The sequence below is a fragment of the Pan troglodytes genome, chromosome 13 (assembly GCF_028858775.2).
Source record: "Pan troglodytes isolate AG18354 chromosome 13, NHGRI_mPanTro3-v2.0_pri, whole genome shotgun sequence".
In the NCBI taxonomy this organism is placed as follows: Eukaryota; Metazoa; Chordata; class Mammalia; order Primates; family Hominidae; genus Pan; species Pan troglodytes.
This window is the reverse complement of record NC_072411.2, coordinates 102644828-102667896: the sequence shown is the minus strand read 5'-3', so window position 1 is coordinate 102667896 and position 23069 is coordinate 102644828. Positions and strand designations below refer to the sequence as shown.

General features: G+C 41.2%; 1 protein-coding gene across 1 annotated transcript in view; it reads right to left on the bottom strand.

Moving 5' to 3' along the window:
- Positions 1 to 23069, bottom strand: part of AOX1 (aldehyde oxidase 1) — an 85502-nt gene that overhangs the window by 28283 nt on the left and 34150 nt on the right. The window contains 9 exon segments of the mRNA NM_001308443.1: positions 551 to 742; positions 2167 to 2253; positions 5038 to 5125; positions 6347 to 6480; positions 8473 to 8597; positions 15898 to 15994; positions 19364 to 19486; positions 22105 to 22231; positions 22532 to 22701. Coding sequence (NP_001295372.1) covers positions 551 to 742; positions 2167 to 2253; positions 5038 to 5125; positions 6347 to 6480; positions 8473 to 8597; positions 15898 to 15994; positions 19364 to 19486; positions 22105 to 22231; positions 22532 to 22701 — 1143 coding nt within the window.

Genomic DNA, 23069 nt, shown 5'->3' with positions numbered 1-23069 from the left:
ATGTATATACATACACCCATCGGGTGATGGGTGCACCAAAATCTCACAATTCACCACTAAAGAACTTACTCATGTAACCAAATACTACCTGTACCCCAATAACTTATGGAAATAAATAAATAAAAATAAAAACCAACCTATTAATGTTACAAAAAAAAAAAAAAAGAACCAAAAGGAGATCAGTTTAGCAACTGAAATGACCAACTTTTTGACAGCTGGCTGAGATGTTCAGGAAGCGGGGAATGAGGGCCTTGGTGGAATTGTGGGTAGCAGTTATACCCCCAGCCAATGGAAGCTTCTCACCAGCCAGGGGAGAATGCAGTGCTCAGTCCTCAGGATCTTCTGCTTCAGGATTTTGGAGCAGGAGTCTGAGTAAGGTGAGTATTGCTGAACTTTGGAGTCTGGGCTCCGCATTAACCAGTTAGCTGGGGGACTTGGCACAAATCATTTGCCCCTCTGGGTCTCAAATTCCTCAACCTGAATGGCCCCCAAAGGCCCTACCGTCTCTGACATTCCACATGTTTTGTCTGTGAAGCTGATTTAGTATTACCTTCTCAGGGGATAGTCCACATTTGGCTGCAACTTCCGTGATACAAGATTCGGTGATCAGCGCTGCCTGAGGAAAGCCAAACCCACGAAAAGCCGTGTTGGATGGAAGGTTGGTTCTGCATGCCCAACCCCGGCAGCGGAGATTGGGAAACTTGTAAGCATTGTCCATTTTCAGAAGTCCCATTTCTATCACCTGGAGAAATCCAGAGTTGATGTGATTAAGATCTTCTGAACCTGTTTCACCATCCTACGACCTCAGACCAAAACCAGGCCGAAAATGGCAGCTGTCTTTTCATCTCATCTAACATGCTAAAATATTCCCATGCCCCCAATTAAACACATTTTTTGCTGTAAAATAATTTTTAAGTATTTGAATAATTTTTCCTTTGAGAGCATTATTTTTTATTTTTGTATTTTGGAGTTAATGCATTTTTTAAGATTTCAAATATATACAAAGGCCTTTGATATGTTCACAGGCCCTGAGCACTGGGTTTATAGAATGTAATGAATATAATATCCTGGAAGACAGTGAAAACAGAAAAAAATGTTTTGGCATTGGGTCTAATGTATTGGTTCTCAATGGGGAGCAATCCTTTCCCTGCTCCTGGGGACATCTGGCAATGTCTGGAGACATTTTTCATTGTTAACATTTTGGTTGAAACTCTTTTTTTTTTAGACAGAGTTTCACTTTTGTTGCCCAGGCTGGAGTGCAATGGTGAAATCTCGGCTCACTGCAACCTCTGCCTCCGGGGTTCAAGTGATTCTCCTGCCTCAGCCTCCCAAATAGCTGGGATTACAGGTGTGTGCCACCACACCCGGCTTTAGTAGAAACAGGATTTCACCATGTGGTCAGGCTGGTCTTGAACTCCTGGCCTCAAGTGATCCACCCACCTCAGCCTCCCAAAGTGCTGGGATTACAGGTGTGAGCCACTGAGTCTGGCCTGGTTGAAACATTTTTGTTTGGGGTTGGGCTGGACACAGTGGCTCACGCCTGTAATCTTAGCACTTGGGGAGGCTAAGATGGGAGGATTGCTTGAGCCTAGTAGTTTGAGATCAGCTCTGGCAACATAGTGAGAACCCATCTCTACAAAATAATAATAAAAAAAATTAGCTAGGCATGGTGGCATGTACCTGCAGTCCCAGCTACCTGGGAGGCTGAGGTGGGAGGATCGCTTGAGCCACTGCACTACAGCCTGGGCACAGAGTGAGTCTCTGTCTCAAAAAATAAAAATAAAAAAAGACTACAGGGTGGTAATGCCACTGACACCTACTAAGTAGAGGCCAAAGATGGTACAATGAGCAGGATAGTCCCCACCATAAAGAGCTACACACTCCAAAATGTCAATAGGGCCAAAACTGAGAAAGCTTGGTCTCATGTGTGCATCTAGGAAAAGAGCTCTAAGTGTGGGAAGCTGGAGGGTAACACACAGATGCAACTTAGCCAGCATCTCTGGGCTCACACTTTGGGCACCAGGAAGTAACACATGGCTATCCCTGCAAAGATGGTCATTATACCTTTATAATCAAATATTACTTAACTATTGGGCATTTTCTAAGTTAAATTATTTTATGTAACACTCTTTTCAGGAATGTGAACTTGCTCCTTAAAACACTTACCAATAATGATTCATCCAAGGAGGCGCCTGCATTGCTGTAATGTTCCATGTCCAGGGCCAAGATTCTGCCATCGTTCATGAATCCAGCCTGGGGAAGAGAACCGATATCGAATGCTGGAACAGGGGCCAAGTCTCTCCAAATTTTGTCATTTGCAAACCCTCCACACATAGGGGAAAAGCGTCATGACATTGGATTTGGCAGTGATTTCTCGGATAATATATAACTAGCTCTGTGATCTTAGGCAAGCTGTGTAACCACTCAGACTATCTGTGAAATGGAAGTAAATAAGGCAACACATAGAAAATTATAGGCAAGTGCCTGAAACATAGCAAGTACTCTAAATATAATTAATAATACTATCGTAAGTAGTATTCATATCACCTTTCCTCACACTACTCTCCATCAGAAAACATTATTTTCTCATAGTTTTAGTCACCATTATGACAATGGCTTCTGTCACTATAATCCAGTCCTTTCAACAAAGTCCCATGGTGGTAAAGGACATTTCTGCTTCAGGGTCCTGTTGTCACTTCTACCCCCAGCATTTACACAAACAAGCTCTTCATCGTTCTTCCAGATCGGTTCCTCCTTCCAACTTGTCGCTTTCTTCTAAAACCCTCCAAGTCATGTTTGCGGTTTTATTCTTCATTGCATTTTGCCAAGATTTTCACCAATTCTCTTTTATTTTACAGTATAATGGCTCTTGGACCCATCTCTTCTACAACTTACTATTATATCTCTGACCCCAACTGCTTCATGTCTGAATGCATCAGCTGCCTCCCGCTGTCTACCAGCTTCCATCCTCTCTCCTCCCCAGACTATCCTGTTAGCCTCCCCAAAGCATCTGTGTTTAATTACGGCACTGAGCCATTCAAGGATCCACTCAGTCTCACTGTTTCTTTTAAGATCAAGTTTAAACTTCCCACTCTGGGACTGTAGGCCCCTCTCAGTCAGGCATCACCTAAACCCATCAATCCTATTTTTTACTACCTTCCAGGAAGTGCTCTGTGTTCTAATTCTCCCTCTCCCCTTACTCTTGCCTCTATCAAACATGCCATGTTTATTACACCTCTGTAGTTTTGCTCTTACTATTCCCACACCTGGCATGCCTTCCTTCTGCCTATCCATTCTTTTTTTTTTTTTTTTTTTGAGATGGAGTCTCGCTCTGTCACCCAGGCTGGAGTGCAGTGGCGCGATTTTGGCTCACTGCAACCTCTGCCTCCCAGGTTCAAGCGATTCTCCTGCCTCAGCCTCCCAAGTAGCTGGGATTACAGGCGCCTGCCACCACGCCCGGCTAATTTTTTTGTATTTTTATTAGAGACAGGGTTTCACCGTGTTGCCCAGGCTGGTCTCTAACTCCTGAGCTCAGGCAATCCACCCGCCTCAGCCTCCCAAAGTGCTAGGATTACAGGCCTGAGCCACCGTGCCTGGCCTCCATTCTTGAAGACCTATCTTTTACCTTCTTTAACAAAGTGCCTATATATATTCCAATTCATATTCATTTCTCCATCTTTTAACCTGAGATTGTTATATTTTCATAATGACTTCATATATGTCTTATTAAAAAAAATCTCCTTCAGGATGAAGTTTACTGTAACAAATCTTTCTGAGCTAAATCAAATTCAAAATACAGTTTAGAGTGAGTGTGGTTTGAAATGGAAACATTCATTATCTCCTAAAAAACATGTATTAGTTATGCAGTTTTGTGATGGAGACAGTGCTATGCATTTAACAAATCCTATTGTATTTCATTCTGGGCACACAGGAAGATGACATTTCCCAGCCTCCCTTACAGTTAGGAGACAGAGGTCTCGCCAATGACATCTGGATACAAGGGAGATCCACAACTTACAGGTCCGGTGCCTAAAACCTAAAACACCTACCAGGTGACACTCCATGCTCTCTTCTCTCTCGCTTCCCTGTCTGCTGCCCTCAGCAAAAGATCCCCTGGAAGACTCAGAGTTTGTAGGGCAGTGATACCCAATAAAACTTTCTGTGATGATGGCAATGTTCTGCGTCTGCACTGTCCAATATGGCAGACACTAACCACATGTGCCTACTGAGCACTTGGAATATAGCTAATACGACTATGGAGCTAAATTTCTAATTGTATTTAATTTGGGTAATTTAAATTTAAATAGCCATATGCTCCTAGTGACCACTATATTGGATGATGCAGTCTGAGGGCACAGTGGCACCAATAAATGGAAACAGCTCCAGTCCCTGAATGATTTTATAAAGCAGAATCCTCCCCTTTCCCCCCTCAATGATTATATTGAGCTGTTACTTGAGCAAGAAATGACGTAATGAAAGTTTAAGAGCTTTTAAGTTGTTTCTTAGAGAAGTTAGCCCACTCTGACAAGTAAAATTTTTCTTATAAAGCAAAAGAATCACTATTTTCTACTACAAATTTTTTTCTATGAATTTCTGGAACCCCATTTTACAAAAATATCCTTGATATATTGAAGAATGAGGAACCCATTTACAAATAATTGCAATTTCACATAACACTACTGTTATGAGAATTATTCTACTTTTACCTCTTTTATATGTGGGAAGAAGTATGGTAATCAGATCTACTTTAATGGTGTACACACTCACGTTTTCTAGTTATTTGCTCTGTACAGCCAATACCAGCTAGCACTTAGTGTTTTATTTCTGAAACTGACATCTTTGAGCTAAGCAGAAAAGCCTCCATTGAACCAGCTAGTAATTAAAAGTCAGTGCAACCAATAGAAAGTTAAATAGATGCTCTGTTTTTGATTTGCTCATTGTTACTCCCCACTAGAGAGTAGCCAAAGACTGCCCTGCGCACTGATAGGATGTTGTATCTACAACATAAATCCTTCCTCCATGCCCTCTTGTACTCACTTTGTACTTTCCAAGGTAAGGATGGCGGCCTCCAGTTATTAACATGTCTTCTCCTCGTTCCAGAACACAGCGAACTGCACGGCCATGTCTAAAACAGAAAAAAAGTAAGTGAGGTAACCTCTTTTACCTAGTAGGCATTCTCTGGGGTTTATATAACTCCTGGCAAGAGCCTGAGTGGAGCCTACACGCCTCACAGAACAACACAACTATTTCGCATGCCTGTCCTCTGCTGATCTCAGGCATACACCGTGGGCTTTCCTCCCGTTAGGTCAGGGAATAATACCAGGCATTTGCAACTTGTGGGACAGAGGCTCTTGGGTGCCAGGGGCTCCAGGATATTGCTTTGGGGGCATTTCCCATTGTAATAACAACCTTTATTATAGGCAAATCGTCCCAAGGTCTTTAGACTGGCCACAAATGGAAGAATGCAGATCTAACTACCAAGTGCTCCCTGATAGGAGAGATCTGGAATCAAGGTATTTTTGCTTCCTGGGATGGAGGAACTGACCCATATTACTCAGCAAACAAATTAAGCCTTCTAGGTGTGCCCGCTCCAGAGACAATTTTCCATGAGAATTTTTTGAGATCCTCAAAGGAAAATGGCGATACAAATGAATGTAAGCATAACAAAAGCAAAGTCTATATTTAAATCAAGAAAATATACATATACACACATATACATATATACACATATATACATACACGTATATGTATATATGTGTATGTATATGTACATATATGTATATATGTATGTGTGTATATGGGACCCCATTTTACAAAAATATCTTTGATATATTGAAGAATGTACATATATACACACAAACATATACATATACGTTTATAAACATATATGTGTGTATGTATATATAGGTACATGGTTTATATGTATATAAATATATATGTGTGTATGTATATATAGGTACATGGTTTATATGTATATAAACATATATGTGTGTATGTATATATAGGTACATTGTTCAAAAAGCCATATATATGACCTCTACATATATAGCTCAGTCCAGCAGGTGCTGAGGACAAGTAACTCCCACCCATTCAGGACCTGTTTCTGCCCACTTTCTAGGTATTATATTTTTTCTGTGGCTTTTATTATTTTCAGTAATTGACTCTTATTTTGGTTGCTATAGGACAATATAAGACAAGTAAGTGTAATAAGCTGGCAGCTTGTTTGTGTGTTTGTATCGTATATGTGATATTAAATAATCTTGGCCCAGGTTCTTCCTCATTGATTCTGACAGTGAGAACTTTCAGTGTGACTTCACTTTATCTTTAGCAGATTTTCTCCACTTACTTGTTTGCGGCAAATGCAGTGACGGCTGCAATGATTCCGGTTTTTAACGCCTTCCCCCCAAACGCTCCACCAACACGCCTTACATGGCACATGACCTTGTTAGCTGGGAGCTTCAAGGTCGAGGCAACAATGTCCTGTGAACAATAATAGTTCTGATTAATCTGATCCATCTTCAGCAAGGACTTAATTGTGACTGTCATTGTCACATCTATGATTTTAACAACAACAACAAAAAACCTGTCCCCTGAAATGGATTGTGACAGTCACTAGATGTTTTGATTCTTTAATGTTGCACATGATACCCACACTGTGTGGTTATGCTAAATAATGGGATAATGTCTAACAACCCTGGCCCACAGCACCAACTGATCTCAGCAATACTTGGCTATAATGACATTGCCAAAACTAATTAGTAGTGTTTTCATTACCAGTGAGATAGTTTTGTGCTCATACTTTTTTGTATTTTCCCCATGAACCACACCTAAAGTATTCTATTCACACTAATCCCTAGGCATATGTTTCCCAAAGCTGTGGGATTTTGCAGCCTTCTAAGCCTCACTCAGCATGGGTCTTTTCCCTGCATTCTACTGTCTCTACTGGAAAATAAGCACTTCTCAGCCAGGTGTGGTGGCTCATGCCTGTAATCCCAGCACTTTGGGAGTCCAAGTCAGGCAGATCACCTGAGGTCAGGAGTTCGAGACCAGCCTGGCCAACATGATGAAACCCCATCTCTACTAAAAATACAAAAAGTAGTTGGGCATGGTGATGCGTGCCTATAATCCCAGCTACTCAGGAGGCTGAGGCAGGAGAATCGCTTGAACCTGAAAGGCAGAGGTTGCAGTGAGCTGAGATGGCACCACTGCACTCCAGCCTGGGTGACCAAGCGAGACTCTGTCTCAAAAAAGAAAAGAAAAAAAAAAAGCACTTCTCACTTCTTGCTTGGATTGCTGCTAAAGTTGACCAGGTGGTCTTTCCTAGATGCAGATCTCACTCTTTTCTGCCATCCTAATGATTAGGGGTCATTTAGTCTTAATAATTGATTCTTACAGATGGGAAGCCTGAGACGGATGAGGTTATGGACCCAACATCCCACGGAGAGTGAAGAGAAAAGCAGGCCTGGAATGGAGTTCCTCTGACCCTCCTTAGGATCCTGCCTTTTACGAGGCCTCATTCTCCATAGTCTCACATTCCTACTCCTCTGCTAAGAGCACTGGCTCCTTATGACCAGAATGAAGACCCCCCTGCCTCATTTCCCTTACTCTCACCCTGATGCTTAAATCTAGCTTTCCTAAAGGCACCCCTTCATTCCAGCTGGGGCGGTCATTGTGCTATTCCTCCTTCCTTCCATGCATGCTGCCTGGGGTACAGGACACAGGCAACAAATGTTTGCAGAAGAGATGAGAAAATAAATGAATGGGTGTCATTTGATCTTGCTGTGGAATTGCCTGGAAGTGACCTCTCTTGTCTTACCATCTAGACAAACCTCACTCTCACTCTGAATCCAAACTTAAGACCTCTTTGTGGGACTTCCTGGATGATTCTAGCCCTCAGCAAACTCTTTTTCCTAATTTCTCCACCCACGTAAATTTTGCCTTTGCTGATTTAGCACCTGGTTGCATCATTTTCAATATTGTTTCTTAACTGTTTCCTGTGAGTTAGGCACCATAGGCTTTGGAGAGCAGGTCTTCCTCTTTCTTCTCTTGTGTTCTTAACAGTGGTGCCAAGAGCTGAGCAAGAGATCTGCTGATTCCATAACTGGTTTTAAAGCTACAATCCACAAACAAAAGGCTCCCACTTTAATAACACTCTTTTAAAAGCACTGAACTCATATGGCTATTAATACCGAAATCAATATGGCTGTTAATACTCAATATTTCTTCAGTCCCTGAAGAAATAACATTTTTGGTTTTGTTTTGTTTGTTTTGTGTTAGAGACAGGGTCTCACTCTGTCTCCCAGGCTGGAGTGCAGTGGTGTGATCATAGATCACTGAAGCCTTGAGCTCCTGGGTTCAAGCAATCCCCCCACCTCAAATTCCCAAATATACTTTTACCTCTAATTGCTCTTGATATATTTCACTGGCCAGAAATCATTTAGCCATGTCCTCTCCACAATGGCCCCATGTTACCTGTATATATTTGGGAAACTGTGTGGACACGTAGACATCCATTTCTTGATCCTCTCCCTTGGGAACAACAAGCATGCTTTGGGTTTCCATATAAAAATGTTCTTGACCTCCCATATGTATTTCACCTGTTACAGGAAAATACATAAAAGTCAAGGAAGCAGTCAGAAGAAACAGGTAGCGTCCCCCAGGTATTATCCCATTATGCAGAAATTCCACTGATAGTGCTTCTGCTGGGCACAGTGAAGTATAACAAACAACAATGTTTAGCTTTCAGTCTACTTGCAGATTTGAAGTAAAGTTCTATAGGAGAATCTTTTGTGTCTGCCAATATCTAGGTCACAGAGTCCTAGAGAAAGGTGTATGACTTTCTAGAGCCAAAAGCAGAGGGGTCTTGATTCAGTAGGTCATAAGGAGCCAGCGCTGTTAGCAGAGGCGTAGGAATGTGAGAATATGGAGGCTTCCAGCTCTAGGACCAGCAGGAGTAGATGTACTGCTCCCTGTCCCTCCTGTTAAGTACAGGTAACAACCCTGAGCATTATTTATAAAACAAACATAAGAAGACTCTGAAAGGTGGAGAGAAGGCAGACCAGCTAGGGACTTCAGGACCTAAGAAAAGACACAGCAGTGAGTTCAGTGGGTTTTGTTGTTGTTGTTGTTGTTTGCCTCAGATATCCCAGACTTAGTTCCGGAGAAGCCAGCAATCTAAAAACTCCAACAGGCAAAGACAAAAAAAAAAAAAATCCTCAAGAAAAGCCCACTCTCCCTAGCCAAAGGACCAGAAAAGGGGAAGACTAGAAAGACAAAAAAAATTAAGACAATAAGCACTCTACTCCAAGCAAACACCATGAAAAAAACTGCAGCCCCACCCCTACTGTGAAGGTTGAGTAGGAAATCTATAGTTCCACCCTCATCAGGCTGCAATGAGGTGTCCCAGCCTCTCTATTGGGGTGCTGTCAGTGGACGCCACATGGGGAACCTGGACTTACAACCCCTACCTAGCAGTAACAAGGCATCACCCCCTTCTTCTCCATCAGTAAAAGGTTAAAGTAGTCTAGTGAAACAGAATATTCTAATAAAATAGAAGATTCAAATAAGATCTAAAGTCTCATTATGTAATATCTAAAATGTCTAGGATACAATCAAATATCATTCATACCAGGAACCAAGAAAATCCCAGCTTCAATGAGAAAAGACAATCAACAGATGCCAACACTGAGATGACACAGATGTTAGAATTATCTGACAAGGATTTTAAAGCAGCTGTAATAAAAATGCTTTAATAAGCAATTACACAAACACTTGAAACAAATGAAAAAACAGAAACCTCAGCAAAGAAATAGAAAGTATAAAAAGAAAAAAGAAATAGAAATTTTAGAATTAAGAAATACAGCAAAAATTTAAAAAGTTCAAGGGATGGGCTCAGCAACAGAATAGGGAGAACAGAGGAAATGATTAATGTACAAGAATATAGAACAATAGAAATTGGCCAATCTGAAAAGCAGAAAAAAATAGACTGGAAAAAAAAATGAACAGCACCTCAGGAACCCATTGGCTATAACAAAAGATCTAACATTTGTGCCGTTGAAGTCAAGTATTTGAAAAATAATGGCTAAAAATGTCCCCAAATTCACAAAAGACACAAATCTACAGATTCAAGAAGCTGAGTGATCCCAAATAGAATAAATTCAAAGAAATACACTCCAAGATACCTCATAGTCAAACTTCAGAAAACTAAGGACAAAAGCACCATGTTGAAAGCTATGAGAAAGAAACACTACTTCATCTATAGGAGAAAAGTACTTTCGTGGTGAAACCCTGTCTCTACTAAAAATACAAAAATTAGCTAGGCATAGTGGTGGATGCCTGTAATCCCAGCTACTCAGGAGGCTGAGACAGGAGAGTAGCTTGAACCTGGGAGTCAGAGGTTGCAGTGAGCTGATATCACGCCACTGCACTCCAGCCTGGGCGACAGAGTGAGATTCCATCTGAAAAAAAAAAAAGAAAGAAAGAAAAAAAAAAAGCACTTTTAAAGACAGCAGATTTCTCTTCAGGAACCATGGAGGCCAGAAGAAGTGGTAAAAATTTTTCTAGTGTGAAAATACCTGTCAACTCAGAGTTCTATATCCAGCAAAAATATCTTTCAACAATGAAAGGGAAATGAGGACATTTTCAGATGAAGGAAAACTAAGAGTTTGTTTTAAACGGATTTACCCTGAAATAATAGCTGAGGGAAGTTTTTAAAACAGACAGAAAATGATTTTTTTTAAATGAAGAAATCTTAAAATATCAGGAAGGAAGAAAGAACAACAGAAATAATAAAAATACCAGTATATACAATAGACTTTCTTTCTCCTCTTGGGTTTCCTAAATTGTGTTTGAAGCAAAATTATAACATTGCTTCATGTGATTATCAATGTATGTAGAATAAATAAATAGAATTATCAATTATATTATAAAAAGGAGAGGGATGTAAAGGGAGGTAAAGCTTCTACACTTGACTTGAACTTGTAAAATGTTGAAACCAGACTGGGATATTTTATATATGTAAATATTTTATATGTATATAAATTTTATTTTATATATGTATGTGTATATGTATGTGTGTAAACTATCTAGAGCTACCACTAAAAAAAATCTGTGCAAGGAGGTATACTAAAAAATACTATAGATTAATCAAAATGAAATTCTAAGCAAATATTCAGGCAACCCACAGGAAGGTGGGGAAAAGAATAAAAAGCAGAGGGAACAAACAGAATACAATTATTACTGACAATCATGTTAATGGAAGGCAGAACTTTTAAAAATTAAAAATTTACTCAGCAATAGTGATTTGCAAATTGAGGATTCCCAATGAGATGTTTTAAATTGCAATCTGGACTTCCTATCTTATTGAAAAATCTGAGTTTAAAAAAAGAGCACAGAAAAATGAATAGATTCTGCTTCACTTATAAAATATAAACATTAAAATTTCACAAGCTCAGATCTTAACTTCAATTTAAGCTTTTATCAAATAGTCTAAAGACCCATGTCATTGTCACTAGGCTCAAATTCATGCTTGCAGTATTATTGATTCTGCCTATCCACTCAGAATTTATTTTGTTAAGTATTCACTTTATTTAAAATATTCAGAGCTAAAAAAATTAGACAGAGCTGTTCCTGTTTAAATCTGTAAAGAAGGCAAAGTTTTAGAAACCTGTTATATTGCACTGCCTACCCTGACAGCCCCCACCCGTAGTGCCCCCTCTTCACCTTAGGGTATTGCTGTCAACTCTCTAGGCTGGAAACCAATTTGATCAACTAATCCCTGAAATAAAATGTTATCCCAGTATGGGGTTAGGAGTGATTCCTCCAGGCATATTTACATTTTAATAAGAGGCCCTTAAAGTCCCAAATCTGCTAAGATGTGAATGTGTCTATCTGTACCATGCCCAGCAGGATAGGTTGTGGGGAAAATCGTCTCAGTTTCAGGGCTCCCTGGGTCTCTTGCAAATCCTTCTATACAGATTGTTCTCTGTGCTCTCCAGTATAAAGCACATCCCAGCTAACAGAATTTTAATGAGATAAATGAGAAGCAGGATAATGTAGAGGAAAGAATACTAACTTTGGAGTTGGGAAAACTCTTAGATTTCATCCTGGTCAATCAGGTAGCCTCTCTAGCCTCAGCTGGCTCATTTGAAAATGGTAATCTTTAGCATCCTCTGGTGCTATGACACCGGGATTAGATAGAGTTGAAATATATCTTCGCAGCAGATAAGTGCAAACAATAATAGTACTCCCTCCAAGAACGCATTCTAAGACCTGATGTAATGCTCCACATATTTTATCTTTTAAATATTTTTTTTCTTGGAACACCTATCTTCTTTCTTTTTTTCCTTCAACTTTTAAGTTCTGGGGTACGTGTGCAGGATGTGCAGGTTTGCTTCATAGGTAAACGTGTGCCATGGTGGTTTACTGCACAGATGAACCCATCACTTAGGTATTAAACCTAGCATGCATTAGCTATTCTTCCTGATGCTCTCTCTCCCCTTACCCCCACTCCTACAGGCCCCAGTGTGGGATACTTATTTTCTTAGAAGACAGATAAAGTGTTGCTATGATAATTAATTGCAATTACCTCGCATTGAAATATCATGAGATATTATGAGAAACTCATAATCCAAAAGATGATAGCAGACAAAGGGAAAAGCTAGACTCAAACCTGTGAGTCAAGAGGATGAAAACTGGTTTTCTTTTGCCTTCCCTTGTCTTTCCCTTCCCTTGTCTTTCCTTTTCTTTTTTTCCCCTCCTTCCTTCCTTCCTTCCTTCCTTCCTTCCTTCCTTCCTTCCTTCCTTCCATCCATCCATCCATCTTTTTTTTTTTGACAGTCTCACTGTCGCTCAGGCTGGAGTGCAGTGGCCTGATCTCGTCTCACTGCAATCTCTGCCTACCGGGTTCAAGCCATTCTGGTGCCTCAGCCTTCTGAGTAGCTGGGATTACAGGTGTTTGCCACCACACCTGGCTAATTTTTGTATTTTTATTGGAGACAGGGTTTTGCCATATTGCCCAGGCTGGACTCAAACTCCTGGCCTGAAGCTATCTGCCTGCTTCAGCCTCACAAAATTCTGGGATTACAGGCAAGAGCCACCGCGCCCAGCTTCCTTTTTTTTTTTTTTTTTTTTTTTTTTAAATAGAAGGAGTCTTGCTACGTTGACCGGGCTGGTCTCAAACTCCTGGCCTCAAGCAATCTGCCTGCTTCAGCCTCACAAAGTGCTGGGATTACAGGCATGAGCCACCATGCCTGGCTTCCTTTTTCTTTTTTAATAGAAGGTATCTTGCTACGTTGACCAGGTTGGTGTCAAACTCCTGACCTCAAATGTCCTGCCTTGGCCTCCCAAAGTGCTGGGATTATAGGCGTGAGCTACTGCAGCTGGCGTTTATACTGAAAAGTAGTATAAATGTCCTTTTTAATATTCCTGTATCATTTTTATACTTATCAATGGGGTATGCAGCAATAACAAAAATTCAAGTAAGAGGCAGACTAAATCAATCACCTAATTGAATTAGATAATTAAAGAAGATGTCAAGGAAAAATACAACAATGGAATTCTTGCACAAATACTCATTATGTCAGGAAACAAACATGAGACAAGGAACCCCCCTAAATATTGATATTTCCAACATGCTCATGCCGGGAACGCTCTATGATAGAAATGTACCCTCTTTTTCTCTTCATTCCCATAAATCAAACTCACCTTTCCAGTGTTTTCCACATTTTACTAGCCCTAAGAATTACCTGGAAAACTTGTTAAGACCAATTCCTGGGCTGTTTTGGATCCTCTACAATTCTAAAAAAGGGCACAGGAATCTCTAGGTCTCATAAATATCCTCAGTGATTCCTATAAGGAGAAAATCTTGGAAACACTGGGTTTGATAAATGAACACCTGCCAACGTATCTCACTAATAGACAACATTTTCAGGAAAACAACAAAATCATCTAAATCTAATAATCATTGCTCACAGTTATTGATTTGTTACTATATGCCAAGAACACATGATTATCTCTTATAATCTTTATAATTCACATTTGAAATTGTTTTTACTTTATCCACGTAATATTAAAACAGGGAGACTGAGCCCTGAGAAGTGCCCTGCCAGGTTACACAGCTAATAAGACACAATGCCAAGGAAAACTGGTAGGTGACAGTTCCAGGTGTCTTTCCTACAGCTTTCAGGAGACATTTCCAGTCAGCCCCTGACACGCTTCAAGTTTAATGCACCTATAGAGTTGAGACATGATGGGCTTGGAACTTAAGAAGCTGGGCTGACTGGTGACATATTACACAGCTCTGGCTGTGCACTCAGGATGGGATGTGTCTTAGGACTCTTCCTATTCTTGTGATCAAGGTTGGTGAGAAAAATTAAGAAGATAGGAGTTGTGTTTTTTGTTTGTTTGTTTGTTTGTTTGTTTGAGATGGAGTCTCCTTCTGTCACCCAGGCTGGAGTGCAGTGGTGCAATCTCGGCTCACTGCAACCTCTGCCTCCAGGGTTCAAGCGATTCTTGTGCCTCAGCCTCCTCAGTAGCTGGGATTACAGGCTCCCACCACCACGCCTGGAATTTTTGTATTTTTAGTAGAGAGGGGTTTTCGCCATTTTGGCCAGGCTGGTCTTGAATTCCTGGCCTCAAGTGATCCACTCACCTCGGCCTCCCAAAGTGCTGGGATTATAGGCATGAGTCACCATGCCCAGCCCAGAAGATGGGAGTTTTTAACATGCACTAGAGGCCAGTGCCCTGGAAATTCACTTAAAGACAGATAATGCCGGATGATTTCTCTGCTCTGAGATGTGGCACAGACTGCCCATACCCACCCAATAGCATGTCTGTAAATCAGAGATCTTGTGAGGCAGGCATTAGGACAGCTTTCACAGCAGCAATGACAGCAGAGTGTGGCGGGGAAAGCATGGGTTATTTAAGACTTATGATGAACCTCTTTTTTCCGCTATAAAGGACATTATTGAGACAACTAGCCAAATTCAAATAAGCTGTGTAGGTTAATAGTATATGTGTTAATATTCTGATTTTGATAACTATGTTTATGTTAGACAGCATCCTGTTTTTGGGAAACAAACGCTGACTATTTAGTGGTAAAGAGACATACGTCATGTTTACAATTTACTCTCAAATGGCTCAGAAGTGTGTGTGTGTGTATGTGTGTGTATAATTGGGGAATCTGAGTGAAAAATATTTGGGAGTTTCTTTAATGTTTCTGCAACTTTTATGTAAGTTTTAAAATATTTCAAAGCCAAAAGTTAAGGAATTGTACTGGAAAGCTATAATTAACTATTTTCTAAGAGGCAAATTTAATTTTAATTACATACATACATACAGGAAAGAAGTCTGGAAGAAAGAGAAAGGAGAAAGGGAAGGGAAGAGGAAGGGAAGAAAAAGCAGAGAAGGAAGAAAGGAAGAGAGGGAGAATCAGAGAGAGAAAAGATGAAGAAGAAACATGGGCTTTGGAAATCCTAACAAAGCCTATCAATTCAATGGCCAACTCTGTTATTTAGTAGTTGTTGTGTGACCTTGGTCACACTCCATAATTACGCCGAGCCTCCATTTTCCAGCCTATAAGATTGAGATAATAATACCCTCTTGCAGGGTGGTTGTGAACAGGAAAGAAAATGACATCTCTAACAACTGGAGCCTTGATGAGGGAAGGTGGGTCAGGGAACAGGGGCACGGTCTTGCCTCCTCTTTTGCCTCCCCATTGGCTCTTGGCCTATCCCAGAGACGGAGGGAAACACATTTGTGAATGAGGTGCCTGTTCTGCCTGTTCCTGAGGAGCAACACCTCCCTAGGCTGCCCGATGATTTCCAGAAGACAAAGGAAGCCTTAAACTGACATGCTTAGAAGGCTTCCAGGGTTGCTTACTCTTCCATTACTTTTTACCTTCAAGAATTTGATCAACCACTTTAAATGCTTCGTCAACATTTCCATATTCCAGTTTCCTTTCTGGCTCGAAGAAGGAGTTGTGTTGTATACTTTCCTAGAAAGAGAACAGAGGAATGAGGTAGCTTGGGCAAGAGACCCTGCCCTAGGGCGGCAGACACACCCCACTGCACATCCTCTGAGCAGGGGTTGTTTCTCCCTTCACCTTATGGTTCTGTGCACTTTCACCATGACCCTGGTGAGCCAAGCTACGAATCCAACTGCAGAGAGACTCCCCAGTGAGGAAATGTAAATGTGCCTACTGAGTCTGAAGAAATAATATGCACAGCAAAAAACTGGCATCTAAGTGATCCCAGAATGAAACTAGTATTTTCCAGGCAGATTATTGTCTTCACACCACAATCCATTTCATGTAGCCAAGGCCATACAGCACAGGGCTTCAGAGCCTGGGCTCTAGACCCAGTCAGCATTGTGCACACATTTTTCCCACTTACCAGCTTTGACTGTGGGCCTATCACTTCACCTCTCTTATCATTGTCTGTAAAATGGAAGTAACAGGTGTGCATATAGCTCCAATAGGATCGTGGTTGGTGAAGATAAAATGAAATAAGACGTGAAGAGCTTATATTGCATATAGTAAACACTCAATAATTGCTAGTTGAAGAGACTCTAGTGATTGGGATCATGGTGGCTCTGCCTGCCAGCCCCACATTCCTTCTTTGTGGGGATGAGCATTTCATTTGCACAGGGCAGTAGAGCACCTGGGACCTCCAGCTCTGGAAGTAAGATTTCAGACAAGCCCTGTCTGGGAGCTGGGTGTACAAATCCATTTATACACTGGCTCCTATTGGCTCTCCCTGGGTGCCCAGTAAAAGGGTACAGTGGTGCACATAACCAGAGATGTACTTACAATAACATAGGTTGGTTTTTAGCTATCCCTGAGAATTTATCTTGCAGTAATCCATGTGTCCACTGGCAAATGTGGTGTGCCAGCTCCTGCTGGCATTATCTACTGTGGGTTATTGTCCATCCATGAAATTCCATTCTGTTGGTAGTTGGGGATTCTCTTATCTCTGTTTCCTTCTGGCCACCAGTAGGTGTCTAGACAACACCCCTTAGAGGGATGGGCTATTGTGATTCTGCCATTTCCCCCATTCAAAAACTGGGTTGGTTTGTTTATAGCACCGGTGGGGCCCAGGTTCTTTGACAGAGTGTTTGTTGATTGTTTTTGTTACTGACTAGCTATGTAACCTTGGGTAACCCTGTCTTTTAGTTTCCCTATCAGAATGGGGATAAAAATAGTTTTTGCCTCATAGGATTGTGGTGAGCATTTAGTAAGTTAATGTGTGAAACTGACCTAGAACCATGTCAACCACACAGTGAGCTCTGTATAGGTCCTAGCTATGCTCATGTTGTTGTTGATGATTATTATTCAGGACAGATTCCGGTAGGGAACACATTTTTTTCCATTATGGTCATCAGCCTTACCCCTTGATTCAAGAGTTTTGATCGTTGCCCCATTCAATCTACTAAAAACTCGAAAAGCATGCGCCAGATTAAATCTTTGTGATAGTGACAGAGATATATTTGTTTTTATTCTATTTTGATTGATAACACACTTCCTATTGGGATCTGTTCATGTGCTTTTCTTATTAATCTAAGATTAAAGAGATTCCAGGTTGAAAAAAAAGCTAGGTTTTATAAATCCTATTTTTAAAAGTTTAATCTTTTTCAACTTCACTGGCTGCTTGCTCTTTGAGTAACTTTGAGCCAATTTTCTGAATTTTTCTTAGTCAGGAAAGTGATAAAAGAACTGTAATGTATAGGGAGAGGGGCATATTTCCCTGCTCTAAACTTTGATTAAATTTGCTCTGATCTAGTTGATGATCTTTAGACTTTGAGAGCTTAATCTCTGAACACAATGTGAGGCAACTCTTTTCCACAAAGCCAGAGCTTGTATCTGATGCTGGGATTCTCTGGCAGACAATCACGAGTCTGCTGGTTGAAGTGGTGAGGGTGGGGGGAGTGGCATCTATTATATTTGCTTATTGGGGCTTTTATTTGGCTGGAAGGTAGGGGGAGTGGAGAGTAGATATTTAGCCCCTGATATTGGGCAAAGATTTATAAACAAGATATTGATGAAGTATTATGTAAATAATTTCTAATAAGTAATTCTAACTCTCCAGCAAACTTCAGGGGACAGAATATATGAAGCAAGAGCAGCATGCAACATGTAAATGAAAAGGGCCTGAGAAGGGAACAGAGTGTTTGAATTTGAAACTGGCCAGGAAAATTTGGGAGGCCTAATCACACTTCCACTCCAATTAGACTTCTACATTTTTGTCTATTTGACATGATTTTATTTTTATTTTAAAATGTAAGAAAAATTCCCAGAGACAAACTCCATGTTCCTAAGCATCAAGCAGCATGGCAGGAAGCACCCCCAACACCCAGTTCTCCTGGAGACACTGATCGTGCCCAGGTTGTTTCCTCAATTCTGCCTCAGGCCATGCCGGTCACCCAGAGAACAACAAGTTCATTATGCTGTGAAGCTGATATTGTGTCCCAGAGCACATGCAGCCTGTATGGACTGAGTCTCATCTATTTACACTGCCTCCCCAGTGTTCATTCTTTCATCATCCAGGAAATTATAAGAACCAACGGAATGCACGCAAGAGAACACCCTATCATTTCATGGAGATGAGTCTTATAGCCTTTATAAATTTTCAACTCCTTTCTAAAAATCAGGATAGAAAATGCAATTCTCCAGTTTAAGTTGCCAAAATACCTGTAGGCATCACACGACTTATCTCTTGAAAAATCTAAAAATCGTGTCTCTGACACTCACTTCATGGAACATCCTGTTGGTCCTCACCATGTGCCTGGGTGAAGGTGGGTAAAAAGTCATAGAGTGGATCCACTTTCCTGGACATCACTGGTTCCCATCCAGCATCCCCTCCCCTTTCCCTTTCCAAACAGGGCTCAGATTCGTTTCAGTTTCCTACACTCCCCTACATAGCCCACTTACTTCAGAGAAATCTGACCCCAACTCCTACCTCTAGAAATAACCAACAGCTCCTCCATTCCTCTGCCAGTCATTAATTTGGAGATGGATATGTGACCTAAGTGGCTTAATTAGGCTGGATCTCAGGATTTGTGCTTAGAATGCTGGGGCAATAGGGTTCCTCTTACTCCTTGAACATGAACAAGGAAGTCCAGGTTGTCCTGGCGGCCATCTGTGTGACCACAGGAATCGAGCTTGTATTGTGGACAGCAGAGAAGAGCAGCAAAAAGAAGCCATGTCCTTGGGGAAATTGTTAATACTGAGACTGGTTAGAGGTTAATAAAGTCCGTGTGCTTTGGAGGCCACTTTGAGCCACATTTTCCTGTTACAGTAGCCAAAAGCATTTTAACCGATATTTGTTCTGGCTCCCAACTGGCACCACCATTCCACAGAACTCATTACCTCAATTGTTAGTATCAGCGGCTCCAAGTCTTGATAGACAATCTTCACTCGCTTAGCAGCTCGCTTTGCCTGAACCTCAGAATCGGCAAGCACAGCACAGACAAGCTGACCCACACAGAACACCTACGACACAGAAAGACCTTTGTTGTCAAGGAGGGCAGGCATCAGGTCCTCTCTTTTATTCATTTCCTTCCTCCCTCCTAGTACTCGATTACAGTAGGGCTAGGGCTAGATACACACAGGTGTGACCCCTCCACATCTGTCCATGACTGTAACCACAGCTGGCCTCCTGACCCGAGGCACTGGGGGAAGTTTAGATCCTTGTGCTGTATCAAAGGAGCAGGAGTGATGCTGTCTTGAGGATAGCAGGCTCGGGCTCCAGGCCAAGCCTATGAGGCTGTGTGAGGGCCAGCCTGTCCCATGGCTTGATGTTTGGCTGTCACACGACAATCAGAGCTGTTCTGAGAGAGGCAGCCTCTGCCTTCACGGACAGGGAGGACCAGGAAGTCACAGCTCATCTCAACCAGAGAGAAAAAGGGGGTGACCTGGGAAGGGGAGTCCCCTGTGATAACAGAACCCTGATGGTGAGCACATCTCTCCTCACAAACTGTCTTTTCATGAAAAGATGTCCTAGCCAAGACGTGACCAAGCAGACAGCATCCCCTTCTTGGGGGGGTTGGCAGCTAGGATTATTCGCCTGCAGGTGGGGTAGCTGGACTCAGGAGTTCACACAGGGACCAGAGCAGAAATTTAGATGGGGAAAAGAAACCTTAAGACTTGAGAAAGGTAAAAACTGTCTGGACTGGAAGAAGTCACCATCATTGCTGAGTTCTCTCTCCTACCTTATGCTGTGATTCACAATTTCAATGTAATCACTTATTTTAAAAATAGACTGAACTATTATGTCTTTTCCACAATGAACATAAAGTAGTTTTATCATCGAAAAAAAAAAGCATTAAAAACATAAAATCTAGCATGAACACAAAAAAAGTGTGTTTGTTTGGGGTAGGGGCAGTGAAGGAGAGAAAAATGAAACAAGAATGGTAACGTGTTGATAACTGTTGAAGCTGGGTGATGGATCTATGGGGTTCATTGTATAATACTTTCCCATTTTTGTATATGCTTACAATTTCTACAATGAAAAGATTTTTAAAAGCCATTAAGTGCCGTAAATGAATGTTTTAAAAAGCATTAAACCAACAAAGGCAATCATTCACAATGGCACTCCAAAGACTCCTGATTTTGCTCCTGTGACCTGGCACATAGATGTGGCCCCTGAGATGCTTATGATCTTCATAAGCACACCTCAAAGAGCAGGTACTATCATGCAGCCAAGATCAGTTTCACTTGTTTAGTAAACATTTATGCAAAGGGCTTAAATTCTCACCGTCTCTGCCAGTGCTACACAGCCCTGCTTTGGGGGAGTTTCAACCTTGAGTTCAAACTCTCAGTCATCAAGCTTTCATTTCTACAGATAATATCTTCAAGGGAGTATCTTCCAAGGAGAGCCAGAGGAAGGGACTGTTTCAAATTATGAAGCCCTTTTGGGTAAACACTGAACTGAGCAGTCCGAATTATGCAGAAAACCTGCTGATTGCTGTTCTTGCTGTAGCCAAAGTTTTAATCATTTGTAATTTTCACAAGGCAACAATGTTATCACTATACCTCTACTCATTCACCCTGCAATGTGAGAAGCAGTGTGTGGAATACACAGATGAGTCAGACATGGGTCCTCACTCAAGGAATTTATACTAGGTGGAAGAAATATATAAGACATCGAAATAAACAAGCTTAACACAAGGTAGAAAGTACATAAAGGTCACTTCGTTTTCTCCTCTAGACTTTAAGCTCCATGAGAGTAGAGATCATACATATCTTGTTCAGCTATGGTGACCAGACATCATAGATGCTCACTTTTAAAAATCCCATTTAAGCCTGGCGTGGTGGCTCATGCCTGTAATCCCAGCACTTTGGGAGGCCCAGGCGGGCAGATCACCTGAGGTAAGGAGTTCGAGACCAGCCTGGCCAACATGGCAAAAATGCTCTCTACTAAAAACACAAAAATTAGCCGGGCATGGTGGTTTGTGCCTGTAATCCCAGCTACTCAGGAAGCTGAGGCAGGAGAATCGCTTGAACCCAGGAGGTGGATGTTGCAGTGAGCCAAGATCATGCCACTGCACTCCAGCCTGGGTGACAAACAGAAACTCCATTTCAAAATAAAATAAAACAAAATAAAAAATAAAAAGCCCATTTAACACATGGAAATATAAATAAATCAGAATAAATTGAGAGAGAGAGAGAGAGAGAGAAAACGAATGAACTTCTGGATTGAAGAATGAGAAAAAAGGCTTCATGGTGCAGATACCACTTGAACTTGTAGTTGAACTTTGACCACACTGAGACTGGGACAATAATAAGGGCTTCTCAGGGAAGGGATTTCCATATAAAAGTTACCATTATTCCATCTTCATTTACTCATTTATACCATTAGCAGTATGCCATCTCACTATTAGAAAATGTAAAACACCAAATAATCTTTTATATAACTAGTTAATGTCTTTACTTATACAGAAAATGAATATATTTGAATTCATTCAATATTAGAATATACTTTTATAATAAGCATTCTAAGAATACTGGAGTCTTTCATGGTGTGCCAAAGTAGATGGTATCTTTAAGAAAATATGAAGCACTGTTAACTGAGAAAGTTATTTTTCAAATAGAAAGCAAAAATGCAGTACCTTATCTGTTGCCAGAAATTTCTCAGCTTCAGTAAAAAAGCAGAAGGAGTTGACGTCACTAAGATGTTCTGCTGTCATGATGTCCACCACACCGGGCATGCTGAGAGCTTCTGACAGATCAATAGACCTAGATGATATACACAGCAGAGCTCCTTAGAGTGGCCATAGAGGCCAAGAACATGGTTAATTGGATAATAAGATATGAGAGAGGTAAGAACTGTCCAACAGTCTCTGCCAGACAATTGGGAAAAAATTCTTGGGACAACGAAGTTGTAGTAAATCCTACATTTCGATCCCGTTTCACCTCTGGTCTGCATTGGATATCACCAACAAATAGCCTATTTCTTCACACCATTACTTTTCACTAGTGTGACTTAGATGAAAAGACAATCATTTATGCCCATTGAGTAAGAATTTTACCACTTACACAATCTTAGCATGAGCTCTTGAACTAGTCACAAAAGTCAAGAAAAGTTCCTGGTCCACCAGAGGCATGTCATCACAGTAGATGGCCTCCCCCGTGGCATGCTTCACACCAGACAGATGCATGATGGGGTGGCCAACTGGGTCTTCAGGATGCTGCTTTGGGCCTATATTCTGTTTAATAAATAACCAAAATATACTTTTACATTTCTATAGAGAAAGTAGGAATTATTATTATGCACATTTCCCATAAGAAGGTAGCTATATAATTTAGACTCAAACCAGAATACTTTTGCATATGAAAAGGCACTATTGGGCTGGGCACAGTGGCTCATGCCTATAATCCCAGCACTTTGGGAGGCTAAGGTGGGCAGATCACTTGAGGTCAGGAGTTCGAGACCAGCCTGGCCAACATGGTAAAACCCCGTCTCTACTAAAAAAAACAAAACAAAACAAAATAGCCAGGTACGGTGGCACATGCCTGTAATCCCAGCTACTCAGGAGGCTGAGGCTACAGAATCGCTGGAACCTGGGAGGCGGAG